Below are 18,275 nucleotides of genomic sequence, written 5' to 3'. Positions count from 1 at the left end.
GCGCCATCTTACGCTTGCCTTTTGGGCACTTGGTATAATGATTTTGAATGTTCTGTAGGAATTAAAATAATATTTAATGATACCGTTTCTAAGTAAAAGTGTATATATGTATGTATACACACAAAATATTTATGTCTAGAATATTACTGGAAGAACATATACAAATTTTAAACAGTGCACAAAATATTTATGTCTAGAATTTTACTGGAAGAACATATACCAAATTTTAAACAGTGGTTATCTTTCAGATACTGTGGTATTAACAACTGTTTTATTTTGTGTTTATCTTTGTATTATCAGATTTGGGTACTGAACATATTTTATGTATGTAGTTAGAAAAAAACCCTAATAGACATTATTTAAAATGCTACATAAAAATCTCAACAGAATAAAGACCTTTATAGAGATAAAGTGGGTGCAGGCCTGTTGAAAGACATAATAATTCCTTCCTCATTCAGTTTTTAAAAAATCCTAATGTAATTATATATGCAGTATTTATTTATAAGGTTAAAAATTCAATTTAAAACATGAGTCAATCCACAAGTACAGATACATACTGCAAAACCTGAGCAGGCAAACTCCATGGAGGAAATCTCTGGGAGGTAAAATGAGCCATGGAAATTTCTGTAGGTTGGGAATCACAGGGAGGCAGATTATCTTGCTCCTTGGAGTCTATTCACAAGGTAATGTAAACCTGCTTGCTTTTGAATTAATTTATTGTGAGCACCAGAAACATTTTTCCAAAGAGGGAATGACCATGTAAGGATGTTAGTGTTTTCTTCAAAACAGCAATCTATTCACTTTAATATTTTACCACTTTGGATTTATTTCTGCCTTTTAAATATTATAATTACTAGTATTTTCATAAAATAAGACAAACTAAGACAAACTTCACTTAAAATGGTAAAGTGATATTTTTCTCTTTTTCGTCCCCTTTTTGAAAATTAGAAAAATATGTGCAAACAATGTAGGTGTTTATAAAGTAAAAAGTGAAAGTTTCCTCTTAATTTTACACAACTCAAAGTCTATTTCCCCACTGATAACTTTTAATTTTTTGATGCACACCTTTCTGGGTTGTTTCAATGCATATGCAGATCTGTATATTTACATATATGTGAAAAAGTAAAAATCAGACCATGCAAATATATAATTGTTCTGCAACTTACTTGTTTTTTTCTACTGAGTATTATATCATAGACTTATTTCCAGTTACTTCATTCTTACTAACAGCACTAGAGTATTCTATTGTTTGATATATTATGATTTGTCTATTAAGGAATATTTAGACTGTTTCAAATTTTGTATTATTAGAAAAAGTGCTGCCACAAACATCCTTGCCTTATTTCTTTATATACTTGTGCTAGTATTTCTGTGGGATAAATTTCTAGACATAGAATTGGTGGGCATAGGATACATGCATTTACATTTTTGACAGATACCGAGTTTTTGCCAATTTGATACATGCAGCAGGGGCAGTGTTGTATGGGGTTTGGGACAAGGAGCCTGACCCAGGAGTCTGACATAGCGAGCATTTGTCCAGCCTGTTTTATGCAAGTAGTGGAAGTAGCTTGACTCCAAAGATCAGGGAATCTTCTGCAGTATAAATTTATTTCACATTCAAACTAGTAACAGATGAGTTATATGTAGAGATGAGAAGACAGAGGACTGGCCAGATCAACTCCTGTTTCCAGAATTAGGATGGTCAATGGTAATTCTTTCAGTTAAAATTAAAAAATTAATATAGTTTCATGGAAGCTTCAAAGAGAGCAGACAGATCCTCTTCTGACTGAGGACGTGGTGCAAGCTTGGTGACCCTTTCCTGGAAGAGTAAATCAAAGGAGTTATCCAGGGTTTTGAAAAGACAGTTTGTAAAAGCTTCATATTATGTAAATTAACTTGGCCACAAGAAACAGTGATTTGATAACAGTCTTATCTTTAAACACTGTATTTCTTGTATTCTTTGTACTAGCAGATACCCAGCGCAGAAACATATCAAGTAATGACTCTCTCCCATGAAGCTTTTAAAAGCCATCGCCCCTTGCCTTATGCACTTGCAATAGCCTTTTGCTCGGTGTACAGAACCAAAGCATCTCAGGGAGCACACCCCCAATAATGACCAAGCATGCCGGCCCGCAACCTCGGCCAGGCTCTCTGGGTGTGGAGAGCATGCCCCAGGCCCGGCATGTGCGGACAAGGAAAACAGACCCAGGGATGTCCTGGATTCCAAATACTGTGCAGTTTGTAACCTGAACTTATGGTATATTCAAAAAGACTTCATTAGGATATCAAGTTTCAGGCTACCTGTAACAAGTGACTCCTTTATTATTATTATTAAACTAACTAAGGTTTTATCTCTACCTTCCCCAACTAGTTCAGGGATTTGCTTAATTTCTTCAATGATTATTATAAGTGAAGTCAGCGAAGACAGCTGTACATCCCACTGCTATTTATATGCCCATCAGTAGGTCCTTTGTCTCTCTTCAATAGGGGATTAGAAAATATCATGATGACTTTGCTGTGTCCAGATTTCTGGGCCTAAAAGAAATTAAGGAAGACTAGGTGCCATGCTTTGGATTCCATTTTCATGCTCTCAGTCTGTTTCTTTGTTATGATCGTTTGCCTGGGAGCCTCCCTGGTACAAGAGGGAAGCTCCATGAGGACAGGGGCTCTGCTGTGCTCATTGCTCCATACCCAGTGACTACCAGAGAGCTTGGCACATAGTAGGTGTACAACAGTTGTTTGTCCAGTTTCTGCAGCTGGTAGGGATGGGGGATACTGGCACCTCAAAGTTCACAAATACATGATAGAACCCCAACTTCCCCCTCTGCCTCCCCATCTCATTTTCCTAATCTCGGAAATGATGCCCAGTAACTCAGGTAAAAACCTGGGCATCATTCTTGATTCCCCTTTCAGCCTTGCCTACACATTCAATCCATCAGCAAGTCTGTCATACTTGCCTCCAAAATGAGCCCCACATCCGTCCACCTATCACCTCCTGTTCCACTGTGTGAGTTTGTTACCAGCCTCCTTGTCTGTTCTACTTGAGTGGCCTCCTCAGTGCTCTCTCTTTCCATTTCTGCTCCACTCTTGTCCCCTATAGTTCATTCTCCCTTCAGCAGGCAGCCAGAGTGATCCTCCAGTGTAAATCTGATCCTACCATTCCCTTGCCTAACACTCTCCAATGACCTCCCAGGCCAAAGAGAACAAAACGCAAACCTCTCACCGCAGCCTCTAACACCTGCCTGGCCTGAGCTGGCCCGGTTTCTTGCCCGGCTCTAACTCTGCCTTCCACTGGCTTACCCACGGAGCCCCGTGTTCCCTTTCAGTCCCATGAACGTGAACTCGACCCTGTCCTAGGGTCCCTCCCCTTGCCAACCCCCTGCCCGAATGCTTTCCCCAGATCTTCCCACCGGGTCAGAGAAGCCTTCCCTGATCACCCTCACAAAGATGCCTCCCCACTGCCCCATGCCGAATCACTATCCAGCGACTCAGTTTTTTTCTTCCCACCATTAATCATTGTCCTAAATGATCTCACCGATATCTCATCTTTTTAGTATATTTGACAGTCTCCCTCCAATAGAACGTACGCTCCATGAGGTAGGAAAGGAACTTTGTTTTCCTCCCCAGCGTATTCTGTGTACCACCTAGTATATATAGGAGGTCTCAATAAATAGTTAAGTGAAAGGGTGAATGAACGGAAGGAAGCATGGACCGATGGACAGAAGGGAATAGAAGGTTAGGGACAATACCGACGAGTATAGAGGAGGCAACAGTAAATTTTGAAATCTCAGCAGATCTTTCAGAGGCCCTAAAGGATTTTGAAAATCCGTAGCAAAGCAGAGACTTGTTTATGGTAACCTATGTATGTGCTTGTGGCAGAGTAAAATACTGAAGTTCAGGGTCTGCTCTGGATGAAGGTTATTGCCAAACTATTCTGTTTATAATAGGGGAGTGTCTCATCTGACAGCCCACAGCCCCTTGAGATGATCCTGTTAAAATGATCTTCACTGAAGTAGCTCAGAGCTCTTAGAAGTACTGCAAGGCCAAGCCCGAGCTGAGTTTCTCTTTTACATTTTTAACTCCAGTGGCTTAAACGGGGCAAGGACTTGAAGTTTTGGATTTGTTCCTACACACATCAACTGTATCATATAAAAGTGAAACTTCCTCAGATGGCAGTTCAGCAATGTGCTATTATTTATTGACATGTAAGACGAAGGACGACTGATTAACTTGGGCACTGAAATAAATTCAGACGACTACTTTTAGCACATCCATAAAATAACAACATTTCAGCTGGCCGGTCTGCCAGGGAGTGGAAGTTCTCATTTTGGTAGACAGCGCTCCTTGGTAATGAAATGTTTTGATTTGAAATATAAATGTTTCTTTCCAGAGGTTTCAGAAATCCAGCTTCGAAGATTAATTTTTTCTTGCCCGTTGCCCGGCCCTGGCAGTTGGAACCTCTATACACAGGGGTGCTCTTTGCTGTCTCCAGCATGGCTGTGGTGTTTGATCAAGGATTCGGGACTGGTGGTTCCTTCCAGAGAAAACCAATCTCATGTTGCTGAACATAAAAGAACCTTTATCAAATGTCGACTATATGAAATAATTTTTTCTGGCAATATTCCTTGCAGGAACCAACATATCCCTTTCACTACCTTAAATCCTGTAGATATTAATAAGTGAAGATTAGTCTACCACATGTGTAAAATCTAAAGTTGCTATAGCATTCCTGTCAAATGTTCAGTGCTGCCAAAAAAACACACAAAACAATAAAACCCCAAATCCCACAGTTCTTTATCTGTAAAATGGACAAGCTTATTTCTGATTCCTTCTAAAGTCCTATGAATCGATGAAAATACACACAGGCACACACAACACACATATCATGTCATCTCCAAAATGCAAGTTAATTAAAACTAACCATATTTTTCCCAATCACGAATGCAAAATGCAAGTTAATTAAAACTGTTTTTCCCAATCATGAAAACATGATCAAAGGAAAGAAGGCAGCTAACAAGCTGCACTGTGAAAACAGCTTGAGGAAAACCTGGCTTCCTACTTTATAGACATGACTTGATTCAATTTTTCTACCACCTTTTATCGAAGTAAGAGATTAGTTTTCTCTAATTAAGTTGGTTTTGCTACCTGTAATTTCCTAGTATGACATATGTACTCAGGCATCCAGGATGATACCTAATTAATTTGTTATTTTAGTGTTTGATCGCAAATGTTGGTCTGAATCTACTGCTGTCTGGAACAGCCTTTGAAAGTGAGAGTTGGAACACAGTAGAATTAAAACAGTAAACACTTGCCAATTTGTGCTAACGGCAGGAAGATGCATTGGCGCCAGCAATTAGATGGCCAAGAATATCATACAGTTTCATCGGAAAATCATGGATACTGTTCTTGGAGGTAGACAAACACATCCTCCTGAACACTTTCCTGGATTGAAAAAACAGTTCTTTTCCAAGACTCCCTTGCAGAATGTACAGCTTCACGAGCCCTATGCCATAAAAGCCAGAGGCTTTATGGGCTTATGGGCAAGAAGCAAGGGGTTGTGGGTTAGCCCAGGGGCTTTGACTAGGCTCCAATGGACTCTGAGACCCCTCTGCTTCTCATTCATTTATATATCTTGATGCAAGTGAATCCACTGAGCCTGAATCTAAATCAGGGGCTGTAAACTCATGGCCCATGGACCATACTTGGTTTATATATTGGAAAATCAGGGAATTCAATACAAATATTCACATGGCTGATTTTTCTTGAGAATTGGAAGTTCTGCCTGGGACCTGAATTTATGCTTGACAATAATAAATTGTAGCTGAACAGCTGCTCACCCAACCAGATGGGGTCATGTGCTTTCCAGGTCACGTAGTCCCCACACTTCCCATGGCCTCACGTAACTTTGATCATTAACAACACCTACCTGGCACCATGTGAGTTGGTGAACCCAATCTATACAAATATTACCTTATGAGAGTGGTGAGGTCTACAGCATTTTAAGTACTTACCAAGTGGAGAAGCAGCAGCTCATTTGAGGCCCTTGCTTAACTGGAATGGGGCAAGGGAAAAGCACTGCTATTTGTGGTTAGCAGGACTTGGTACAAGTGGATATTCCAATTGTTGACACTATTGCAATGTCAGGGAGTGAGCCATGAATGCCTCCACCTTGGGGGACGTGCTTTATTGGATCACTGCCTGTCCGTATTTGGCGGGAGGACTAAGTGAGCGTGCTGGGTGAGTATTTGGGCTGGTTCACAAGCAAAGTGCTCATGACTCTGAGATCTCTACTTTATGGCGAATAGCAATGAACAGGATCTTGGCCTATTAGATTCTGATGCTACAGCACAAGAGTATCTGAACTTAAATTGAAGTCCAGTGAGGGATCAACTCCCTTCATGAGAACCTTGGGAGGGGGAATTTAAAACTATTATGCTTCTACCCATAAAGGATGACAGCGCAATTTAAATTCTTTAGCAACATTTAAATAAATAGTTTAAAGTGACATAGGTATAAAATATACAATCCCCTAAAGATGTTGAAAAGATTTTGTAATAGTCTTCATTTAAAGGCCATGTCTATTCTTCACAAAATAGAATTTTGTTAACTCTCTATCATGGAAAAGAATACTTGTGGCCCTTCTGAAACAGTTTCACATAGTTTTATAGGGGACCCTCAAAAGAAATGGAGAAAAGGGAAATTTTGCCATAGTTTGAAATAAATTCAGCTGTTTTGCCTTGAATTTTTATAAAGGATCCTTTCAGTTGCATCATAGGAACTTTACATTAGCCACAGTTTTTATGGAAAAACATAAGTATGAAGAGGCCTTGGCACCTTCTCATTGGGTGGGAAGCCCCTGGAGGACCCCTGGGTTTTTACCCCCTTACACATACGAAATGGACCATGAAGTTCCTGAAAAGAAATGAAAAGGTTAGCTCTGTGCTGCTTGGAAGGGGTGGGGGTGGGGTGGGAGGAACGCTGCCTCTCTCTTACCTGGGGTAGGGTTCCTTTCACTAGGGCAGGGATATCAGCCTTGGAGTATCCAATGGCAGCCAGGCCATCATCAACATTTAGGTCGAACAAGAATTTCCGAAGTGTGTCTGCCAAGACAAGCCCAGCGTCTTGGTCCCTGGCAGTACTGATGTCGGCTCCTGGAAGACATAAAGCCCCCACTGTACAGGGAGGAGGAGGTGGTTCTGGGTGTCAGTCAGCCATGGTATCAGCTGAATGAACACACGAGGTGCAGATGCTGTCACCTCCCTCACTCCAAGGACAGGGCACCACTGAGCCCCACCCGGAGGTGGTGGAAATGACCAATCTCCAGAAGACAGATGGGCCAGGCCACCACGAGGGCACAGAGAGCAGAAGTCATCTGGGGAAGCTAACTTCCCTCTCACCTTTCCAAGGAACTGCCATTTCTTTTTCTTTGGTGGGGCAAGGAAAAACAGAGCAAAGCAAAGAGGCACAGAATGGAGACTGAGGAAAAGGCTGGTGTTTGGATGAAGAGGAACGAACATTTGTAGGAGAAAACATAGCATATGTGATTTTCAAGGGTTGGAATTTGCTGACATCTAGAGGTTTACGTGCTTAATGTTTTTTTCTCATAGCAACATATGAAGAACTCCTTTGCAAACACCTTGTGAGACAAGGATATAGAAATACGAAAACTCCAAAATTAACTGCAAAAAAGTAGGAAAATAAGTATGACAAAAATAGATTCCATCTGGTTGGGAAAGGAAATATTTTCTCTCTGCCATTATAAAATCTTTCATTTTGGGCTCTGTTGCCAAAGGGCAGAGTAGGTTCCTCTAAATAAATATTGCAAAACCAGTAGTGCAGAACTGAGAACATGAAGAGTCTCAGAAAACAGTGCTTAACATGTAGACAATAATGTTATCAATGAAGTGAGAAGGTTGCAAAGTGTCAGGATTTGTAAGGCAGAATTTTTAGTCTTAATACTTACAACAAATCATAGACTTAAATCTGGAAAAGCCAGGATGTTCTGCCTTTAAGCAGGGTGGCAGTGAATGTTCCCAGACAAAAGGAACTGATCCTACAATGCTCAGCAAACCCTCCTCTGTCCTAGTTGAACCCATTCACTGCCAAGAAGTTAAACATTCTACCAACGGAATGCAGCAGTACCCAAAGACTATCCAAAAGGCTTCATGCTGTAGTCAAAGTCCACCTTCTCTTGTTTTGGTCAATACGAGATCAGAATGTGCCTTTTGCCTCCATGTACTTGAAGCACATTATTAAATCAGTCCTAACCTTTCTCGTCTATGACAGTGAGAACTGTTTGAATAATCCAGAAAAAGGTATAAATAGAACAAGATCATTCAGCTTGTTGGGAGAGCGATAAACCTCGCTGTGTCATCTGGTGGCAGCTAAAATACAGATCAAGTGGAAAGGTGATGTGTGACACAAGGTTTATGAGGTCTTATGTTTCTAGGATGACTGCCATGAAACATACACCTCTGGGTTTTCTGTGAGCTGTTGTAGAAAAAAGGGATGGTAGGAAAGAGAATAAATTGGTCTAATGCTAAGAAATCTAGGATTACATAGAGAATCAAAATATTTTAACGGCTAAGAATGGAATAATAACATTAAGCGAAATTTCCCATGCAAGAGGAAAGAACTGAGGGTTCCTCCAGCTTGGAGTTTTTGTCCAATGGAGGAACTGCCCTTTTAGTAATATTGTTGGTTTCCTGGAGTTGGTAGCTTTAATTCTCTAAGATTTTCCCATTTCCGGTAAATGTATTTCATCTCCCTCCTCTTTACACAGTTTGCATATTTACAAAGGCGTTTGCATCCCAACATATTGCTGAGCAACATCCCCAGTCAGAAAGGGAAAAGGGAAACAGGATCCCTGGCAAAGTGCAGGATGTTTCCCAAGGCACACGCTGGGAAATCAAGCCTGGGCTCTGCTTATTTGCTCTGAGCTCCTGTCATTAGTATTCCCAACACATCACTTGGAACTCAGCGGGAGAACAAGTGTCAGAGTGTGAGCAAGAAGTGGATGTGACGTGGTACATGCAGAAGGATGTCTGCGGTTATTCCTACCTTCTTGGAAATAATCTTTCCAACGGCTGTGCTAGAAAAGCACAATGAAGTTTTCTTTTCAGCCTTTCCCTTCCTACCTTGAATACAGGTAGGGGGAATAAGAGGTTTTAAAAATTAACCAAATACTCTAGTCTACTTACAAGAGTTCTTGTGTATGTAATAAGTAGCTTACTATTTTTAAAGAATTAGAAAAATGCCGGAATATTACTTAGTACCATAGCTATCCTGAATATAATTTTCTTTCCTGTAAGATTCAAAAGGCTTTCTGGGTGTCTTATTATATAGTCCTCATTTATTCTACAGTATGCAAACAAATTCTTCTTTGGGGAACCCTTTTGTAAAGTTTCTAGTGGTTTAGAGTCTCAACAGTTGGGTATTTACTGTTGGTTCCTGATTTAGATTCATTTTTTAATCTATTAAATATAGCAAAAGCCATTTACAACATTAATAGAATATAAAGAGTTACACTTTCCTTGGAGATGAAAACAGAAAATACTATTACTGTAGACTTAACATAAACCATATGTGGCCCCATTTCATTGTTAAGAGACTCTCAGGAGTATAAAATTTTAGAATTTTAGTGCTAGCTAGGACTTTGGAAATTTTATGATTTAACCACCTTAAAGCAATATTTTGGATATTTTCTGTTATGGCTAATCTTCAGAAGAAACCCTGGGAAATGCTTGCATTTGTGGGTTGCAGATTTATGAGGAACGGCTCGTACCCAGTATTTTTGCCGTCTCCAGGTGCCGCTCGGGATCCACCTGCGCCGTGAAGGTGAACACCGCGGGGGCGGTGAGCACCACAGAGAGGCCGTGAGGCTGGAGGGAGACCACACACAGTCACCGAAGGTCCAGCTCTTCTTCGAGTTGCAAATTCAAAATGTACTCCAAGCAATCAAGAAGTGACAAGTATATTTAAGGAAATTGCAAGGAGTATAAAATTCAATTAAATCATTCATTATTATTATTATTGTTATTATTTTACCACCAGTGGGTGATCCACATTGTAGTCCTTTGCTTTATACGTCTTCACTAAACCTGAAATTGGGTAAGACATCCCATGGCTAGAAAAGAAAGAAATTGCTTATGTTGACACAGATGTCAGGAAGTCAGTGTAAAAATACAATTACAAAGATAATCTTAAGTGCAGCAATTCACAGTCTCTTGACAGTGTTGTGATCTTATAAAGTTATTCGTTCTGTTTTTTTCCTCATATAAGGATATATTAATACACACTTGACATTTAGTGTGTTCATTAACAAAATCTCAGGCGTGTTCAAGTTCAGATACTAATAGAACTGTCTGCCATCAAAAAGCCTTAATCCAGTGTCACTGTCTTCCCCCCTACTTGGGACCTGACGGCTCAGGGGTGTAAATCTCCCTGGCAACGCAGGATATGACTCCCAGGGATGAATCTGGACCCGGCATCGTGGGATTGAGAACATCTTGACCAAAAGGGGGGTGCGAAATGAAACGAAATAAAGCTTCAGTGGCTGAGAGATTTCAAATGGAGTCGAAAGGTCACTCTGGTGGACATTCTTATGCACTATATAGATAACACTTTTTCGGTTTTAATATATTGGAATAGCTAGAAGTAAATACCTGAAACTACCAAACTCTAACCCAGTAGCCTTGACTCTTGAAGATGATTGTATAACAATGTGGCTCACAAGGGGTGACAGTGTGATTGTGAAAACCTTGTGGATCACACCCCCTTTATCCAGTGTATGGATAGATGAGTCAAAAAATGGGAACAAAAACTAAATTAAAAATAGGGTGGAATGGGGGGAGGGGCTGATTTGGGTGTTCTTTTTTTATTTTTATTTTTTATTCTGATTCTGGTGTAAGGAAAATGTTCAAAAATAGATTGGGTTGGTTAATGCACAACTATATGATGGTACTATGAACAGCTGATTGTACACCATGGATGATTGTATGGTATGTGAATATATCTCAGTAAAACTGAATTTTAAAAAAAAAAGCCTTGATCCAGAAGTTGCTCCCGCAACACATCGGTTAATCTTACTACTTCTAGAGTCAAGAATTCACTTTGAAGTTTCTGTATTTATGCTTTGAGGCATGTATTTTCTATTTTGCCCTGACACTGTTCCGGGGAGTTTTACAAGCCAAGACATGAAGTCTTGGCCTGCTAGTGATTCGTCCGGTCAACAATTGATACATTTTTTCAAATGTCACATAATTGAATAATAAATGATGATTTTAGCCTCAAAAGCTATGTTAATCAATTCTAGTTTCACTGATTCCCTTGTCTGAATTCTACCTTGAGAATTTATTTAAATTTAGTTGTCATCAAGAACAGACCCTTTTTTTTTAAACTAAAAATTCTTTATATCCTCTTGAATTTTTAGTGAACAAATTGGAAGATATTATAGTTTACTAGATGATCCAGAAGATAAACATTTTATCAACTTAATATATTTACAATTAGTATATTGAAAATGAAGGCTTTACAACAGTAGAATGATCTGCATTTTTTTAAAATGCAATTTTATTGAGATGTATTCACACACCATACAATCCATCCAAAGTATACAATCAGTGGCTCACAGTATCATCACATAGTGGTGCATTTATCACTATGACCAGTTTTAGAACATTTCATTATTCTAGAAAAAGAAATAAAAAGAAAAAAAAGAAAACCCCCAAAATCCCATACCCCTTAGCCCCCCTCTTATTGATCTCTAGTATTGGTGTGGTACATTTGTTACTGTTGATGAAAGAATATTAAGATATTACTGTTAATTATAGTCCATAGTGTCTGCAAGTCTTTTTATATAGGTTATTGGATGACTTTGTGCTGATTCACCAGAAGATTTATATTTTGTGGAAAGGTGGCGTATATTGGTGAACTGTATGATTACCTATCAAAAACTGGTGCTCCCAGTCTACGCTCCTTGGTAAAACAGTTGCGATCTGTTCTCTGAGTTATTGGGTACTTTAGAACCTGTTTTCCCTTTCTCAGACTCCCTAGTGTTCAGAACATTGTTTCTTAGTGTGCTTTCATGATGTGAAAGGATTCATGTAGCTTTCAAAGGCACCTTTCTAACAACTGATCAGTAGGTCAATAATTCAAAATTTTAGGTTAGTTTCTTTTATTGTAACAGTTATATATGTTCTGTTCAGAAAATTAAAATTATCCATAATCTTATTTGGATAATATTTATAAGAGATAACAATTATAGAATATTCCCTTCTAGTCTTTTTAAGCATACATTTAATTGTGTGTATATAGATTTATACATTGCCTGTTTATACACATTAATTAATACACATATACGTTGCTATTCAATATTCTTTGTAAATATTTTCCCATGTCATTTTCTATTCTTCTAAAACATTATTTTTAATGGCTTCTCTAATTTTATTCTCCAACTATTGTACTTTAGTTAACCATTCCCAAACTATTGGAAATTTAGGTGGCGTCCGAATTTCTCAACTATAAATGATACCTAGGTGAATATCCTTATAAGGAAGTTCTTTGATCTCATCTTGGTTATTGCTTTAGGCTGGATTCCTAGAAGTGAAATTAGTGGGTGGAGGGCTTTAAACATTTTTAAGGCTCTGGGTGCATTTTGCTCCATTGCTTTTTTGGAAAGGTGATGCCCATCTATACCCCTATTGAGTCTGAGGGTATCCATTTCATTGCAGTCTCCCTAGCAAAGACCTGTTCTTGCTCCTTAGTGTTCAGTGGTTTTAAGTTTTAAGGCAACAGACCAATAAAGTTCCGATCAAGAAGATTAATCCTGGGTTCTGACAAAGATTCTGATCCTCTTTTTGTGAGAAAATAGGAGGGAAAAAGCCTGCATTTGGGGTTTTAAAAATCCACAACGCATGGGGAGGATGTGGAGAAACTGGGACCCTCATACACTACTCTTGGGAATGTAAAATGGTTCAGTCACTTTGGAAAACAAGCAGTTCCTCAAAAAATTAAATATAGAATTACCATATGACCCAGCAATGCCAGTCTTAGGTAGTTACACAAAAAACTTGTACATGAATGTTCATAGTTGTATTATTCATAACAGACAAGAAGTGGAAACAACCCAAGTGTCTATCAATGGATGAATGGATAAACAAAATGCGGTATATCATACCATGAAATACTATTCAGCTATAAAAAGGAATAAAATACTGGTACATGCTACAGCATGGATGAATCTCGAAAACATTATGCTGGGTGAAATAAGCCAGATACAAAAGACCACATATTGCCACATATTGTATGATTCCTTTTATTTGAAATATCCAAAATAGGCAGATCTGTAGAGATAGAGGTAGACTTGTGGTTGCCTAGGTCTGGAGGGTTGGGAGGATTGGCAGGTGATAGCTAAAGGGTACCAGGTTTTTTTTTTTATTTTAGGGTAATAAGAATGTTGTAAAAGTGTCTGTGGTAGTGGTTGCACAACTCTGGGAATATACTAGAAACCACTGAATTGCACATTTTAAATGGGTGAATTGTATATGTGAATTATATCACATTAAATCTGCTACCCTTCCCAAAATTCATGACCCAATAAATTACTTTTGAATTAAGAAAACATTTAGGGACCTAAAGTTAAATTTCTTCTTTCTATCGCATATTTAAATTTTACCACTTGTCCTAAGTTTTAGACATTTTTTAAAATTTGAAAGCAACGGTTTGCGTGAAGAAACAAAATCTCAAATTAGCTCACCACAGATGAACACCGGCATTTCCAAAGCCAATGCCCGCGAAAGCACTCGCCAAGTGCATGTTAGACCTCGCTTCCAGATCCTCAGGATTTCTGACAGCCCTGTGAAAGATATGACTGTCTAACAATAACATGTCAACACTGGCATTTCCTGCTGAAGAAAGAGCAGCCTTAGGGAAAGATCTGGAAAGAAAGAAATGCTACTTCGTAGGAAGAAAAATTAGGCAAGTTATTCAAACGACGTCTTGTCTTCTCAGCGAAAACCAAAGGGAACCATATTTTCTCTTCAATAATCTGGGCAAAGAAATAATAAATACACCGTCAGGTACTCATGTGATATACAAGCACCAGGGGAAGCAAAGCACTGACCCTTGGATTTTGAACACTGCTCTAGTAAAGTACTCCGAGCTGCAGTTTTCTCCAGGTGTCAGTGACCGTGACTGAAGCTGTGAATGGAGTTAAAGTAAACAGACACTCAGAATGCACAGCGCCGTGACTGGCTCGCTGACAGGAGCCCCGGGGCCTGGGTCTACCAGCAGGTCAAATGCAACCCACCCTGGCATCCTTCTGCCTGTGACATACCTCAAGTTGGACCTATTAAGGGCCTCTTTTGGTATCGTAGAAACTGCACATATATTCCAACATTTATGATTGTGGAAGTGGGATGTTATTGTAGGACAAGACTTTGCTTACTCCCTATGGTCTCCAGTGCTACTTCAGAAAAGCAGATTCTCAAAGGCCCCTTTCAGAGTCAGCCCAGTCTTCCTTCACACACTGCTTTAAAATAAGCCCCAGAGAAGATGCCTGGAGGCTGCCAAGTGAACCCACTTCTCACTTCGCTTGTGGCGATCTTCCCTTGAGCAAGGGGTTGTGTTAGGAAATAAAAATGCCACCGCCTTTTCCCTCCTTTAGTGTTGAAACTCTCAGACATCTGTGTCTCCTTCTCAAAACTCTATGGTCCCTTATTTGTCTTATAACACACAATAAGCTAAAGAAGCAGATGATGGGAATTCCAGTCTTTCATTTGTTAATTTTTTTTAGAGCTTTGATTTTTTTTTATTAGCTTGCAATAGTACAGCATAATGTAAAGTACAACTTATACACTTCAAAACTATTGGGCTCGGCTCCCAGGTTAAAAAAAAAAAAAAAAAAGGAGACAGTACATGTTCCAAGTCAGCTCTGGAAGGGAAGGGCTTGGGTCATTTGTTCATTTTATCCCCTCACCTCTAGCTAGTGTTCTGCCAAGCTTTCTGTCCCTGCCAAACAAACTGGCTCACCAGACCTGGGTCTGCCTCTGCCTGTTAGATGCTGCTGGGTCCCTCTGCTGGTCTCCCACAAGCCTGAAAGTTTCCCTTCTGTCTTCTCAACTACACAGTGTATGTCCAAACCCACGTGTATGGCGGAACCTTCTATCTCAAGGTCAAATGAGGCACTGAGCTTATATCCAGGCCTAACCTGCCAGTGCCCTATCCCTCCATTATATATAAATACAATAAATGAGTTTGACTTTGTGTATGTTTTAATGTCTCAGTTACCTGCCTTCATCCCTAAGTATATCTTTGCTCTCTCAGGAGCCTATTGTGGCTATGTCATTCATAAATCTTTCAAAACCTTTTAGGAATCCTTTTATATTTTCTGCCTTTATAATATCCTGGGACAGTGAACTCTGTACATTCCTTTATTAAATTAAATTCATGTGAGTTCACTTGGTGGGTTGATTCCACGTGCTTCTGGATGGCTCTGGAGGAGCACAACCATCAGCCTCTGTGGCTCTCAGGTAGGCCCTGGGGGGCAAGTTCAATGTCACTCCCCTTGTGTTGGCTTTTTTTTTTTTTTAATAAACATTTATATTGAAATAATTTCAAAATTATAGGACAGTTGCAAAAATAAATCCAATACAGAGAACTCCAATATATCCCCTACCTAGAGAGCCAAATTTTTCAATGTTAACATTTTGCCACATGTTCTATCATTCTATCACCCATCTATCTATCTATCTATCTATCTATCTGTCTATTTTCTATTTCCAGCATCAATTTGTCTATCTTTTTTCTAAACGTTTGAGAGTCGGTTGTACACATCATGTTCCTGAAATACTAACACTTCCATGTATATTTACTAAGGATGAGGATAGTCACTCATATAACCACATTACTGGCTTTGGTTTTGAGGATTTGATGAATAAACCTCCATTTATGCTGTCTTCACCCTTCATCATTAGGGGGCTCCTGTTTGTCACCTTGCAGCCTTTATCTTTTCAGACTGAGGGAGGCAGTGTCCGTCTGTCCTCACCTATCCCTTCAGAGGTGAGTGGCCACTGGAACTTCTCCACGTCCACTGGCTGATCTTCTGATGGACTTACCTCCTCAGGATGGTTCAGGGTTGGGCATGCTATATTTTATGTGAGGGCAGAATGTGGTTTTCCTGTCCTGCTTCTGTGCCCTCCTGGGTGACCCACCTCTTCATATACTTAGAAACAATCTTCAGCGCGTGGATGGCCCAAATGTCGCTGATGGGGTTGCTCCCTTGGTAGGCTGGCCGGGTGATAGGGTTTGAAGGGCAGGGGCTCCGCAGGTGGTAGGGAAGGGCCGTGTAGGACTCGAGGGCATGGCTAACAAGAAATAGTTAAAATATACAGATTGTAAGTGTTGTCTTCATCCTTCTCTCCATTTTGAAAAACTGAAATGTTTGGTACTTGCTCCATGGCAGATATGCTAATTAGCACTGATAATCCCAACAAATTCGACCGGTCAGCTTCTTGTCCACTGATAGTCATTATTTATTATAGAACTTAATACAGGGACAGTTATGTGAACAGCACCACAGTGTTTTTGACCAACATTTGTAAAAGTACATATGGCCCATTTATAGTATAAATAAATCTTTATGGTGTTGAGCTGTGAAAAAAAGCATTGAATCTGAAAAATGACTTCCTTGTTGGAGCTATCTTATACCTTGCATTGATCAAATAGAAAGGAGGGTCATAGTTATGCTAGACTCCCATTGAGCCATGTTTCATTAAGAGTCCAGTGGAGGGGTCAGAACACAGACCAGGGGGTCAGCTGGCCAAGTGTAAATCCTGGCACCCACCCTTCCCGTTGGAGACCCAGCGCTAGTTACTAACGTCCCTGTGACTCAGTTTCTTCATGTCTAAAACAGGGATAAATAATCGTTCCTCTTCATGGTACTGCTGAGCAAATTAAGTGGTTTGACATTTGTAAAGTACCTAGAATAGTGCCTGGCACATTGTAAAACTTATTAACTATGATGATTTTTTTTTCCCTGAAGTGCCCCAAATTCAGGGAAACATGTTCAAGAACCAAGCTCTAAAATTCCCTCTTCCTGCTAGCTCCACCATTAAGTGTGGCTAATCAACTACAGAAAATGAGAATAAACATAACCCTCTAGGTTAACGATGCATTGGGAACACCATGCAACATGAACTGTTTCTGCAAGGATTGTAATTTCCGCTCTTACCATAGAGAATTTACCCTTTTCTGCATCTGAGAAGCAGATAACATCTTTTGAACAAGGTATTAGAAAAAACTTAAAAAAAAAATTTAGTTGGTAGATGGATGCAATGGCTTCATAGCTTTAAACAGGGAATTGTGGGGCACCATAAGAACGAGGCATCCATCTGGGGGAGGATGGGGTGACCATGTTGTTGAAGCCACCGTGGCCCAGAGTCTGCCCTCTGCCTTGCAGCGTGTCTGGATTGCATCTCGATTATGAGCTCAAGAGCAGATCCAATGCTCAGGTGCAGACTCATTGAGCTGAGCTCATGGAAACAATGTGGAAAACTTTATAAATCAGATCATTGATTTATAACGAGAGACGTCACTGCTGAGGATCACAGAGACCGAGCCTTCCAGACAGCTTTCTGATGGCCAGTTGGTGATCAGAAGATGCACAGAGTCCTAACAAGGAGAGTCACCTCTAACGTGTAATAAATGGATGTGTCCATCTTCAGAATACGGCACTGGGCCTGAGGGGCAGCATCCTTGGGCCAGGTATTCTGTCCCTTGGACAGTACATGGGAAAGCAACTACCACCATTCTCCTTTCTTCCAAGCCTTCCCCCTTTGATTGATAGTTACGTCTTTGAGCCCGTGAGTCATACATTGCCACTTGAAGATGACCGTCTTAATTCATTATGCATTTATTATGCATTTGCAGTTTGGAAGAGTAGTCTTATTTCCATTGTCTGCAAGTTATTATGAGACAACTCATCAAAGTACTAACAGCAATGGCCAGGATGGAGCTGAACACAGTTTTGTCTGGCTTCTTGGCAGGGAATGTAATGTAGTGAGAAGAGCAAACCATGGACTCGGACAGACTGATGTCAGTCCTAACTCAAGCACCTACAGGTTGTGTGAACTTCCTTCAAAAGGTGTTCATTGAGTACTTGGGTTAAAGGACAGGGATGGAGAAGAGAGGGAAATGGCCCTGTCCCAACTCACAGTGCAGTGGGGGGACAGGCATGCAAAGAGAGAGATGTCTCAGTGGCAATGCACAGGACACTG

General features: G+C 40.0%; 1 protein-coding gene and 1 long non-coding RNA gene across 5 annotated transcripts in view; one reads left to right on the top strand and one right to left on the bottom strand.

Annotated features, from left to right (window-relative positions):
- The window catches only part of LOC119508963, a 70,126-nt gene extending 59,611 nt beyond the window's left edge, over window positions 1–10,515 (top strand). For all 3 annotated transcript variants that reach the window (XR_005211600.1, XR_005211602.1, XR_005211601.1), the window contains exon 3: window positions 9,807–10,515. This is a non-coding gene — a long non-coding RNA (uncharacterized LOC119508963). The remainder of the gene's footprint in view (window positions 1–9,806) is intronic.
- Window positions 807–18,275, bottom strand: part of ADHFE1 (alcohol dehydrogenase iron containing 1) — a 29,867-nt gene continuing 12,398 nt past the window's right edge. The window contains exons 9-14 of one of the 2 annotated variants that reach the window (XM_037802694.1): window positions 16,212–16,364; window positions 13,757–13,855; window positions 10,048–10,126; window positions 9,785–9,881; window positions 6,994–7,151; window positions 807–1,819 (exon numbers count right to left, since the gene is read on the bottom strand). In XM_037802694.1, coding sequence (XP_037658622.1) covers window positions 1,736–1,819; window positions 6,994–7,151; window positions 9,785–9,881; window positions 10,048–10,126; window positions 13,757–13,855; window positions 16,212–16,364 — 670 coding nt within the window. In that variant the 3' untranslated portion in view covers window positions 807–1,735. Of the gene's footprint in view, window positions 1,820–2,824; window positions 4,535–6,993; window positions 7,152–9,784; window positions 9,882–10,047; window positions 10,127–13,756; window positions 13,856–16,211; window positions 16,365–18,275 lie in introns of those variants that run through there. The other variant, XM_037802695.1, reaches the window with a different exon arrangement.

The sequence above is a fragment of the Choloepus didactylus genome, chromosome 14, assembly GCF_015220235.1.
Source record: "Choloepus didactylus isolate mChoDid1 chromosome 14, mChoDid1.pri, whole genome shotgun sequence".
In the NCBI taxonomy this organism is placed as follows: Eukaryota; Metazoa; Chordata; class Mammalia; order Pilosa; family Megalonychidae; genus Choloepus; species Choloepus didactylus.
This window is presented reverse-complemented; position numbering and strand designations above follow the sequence as displayed.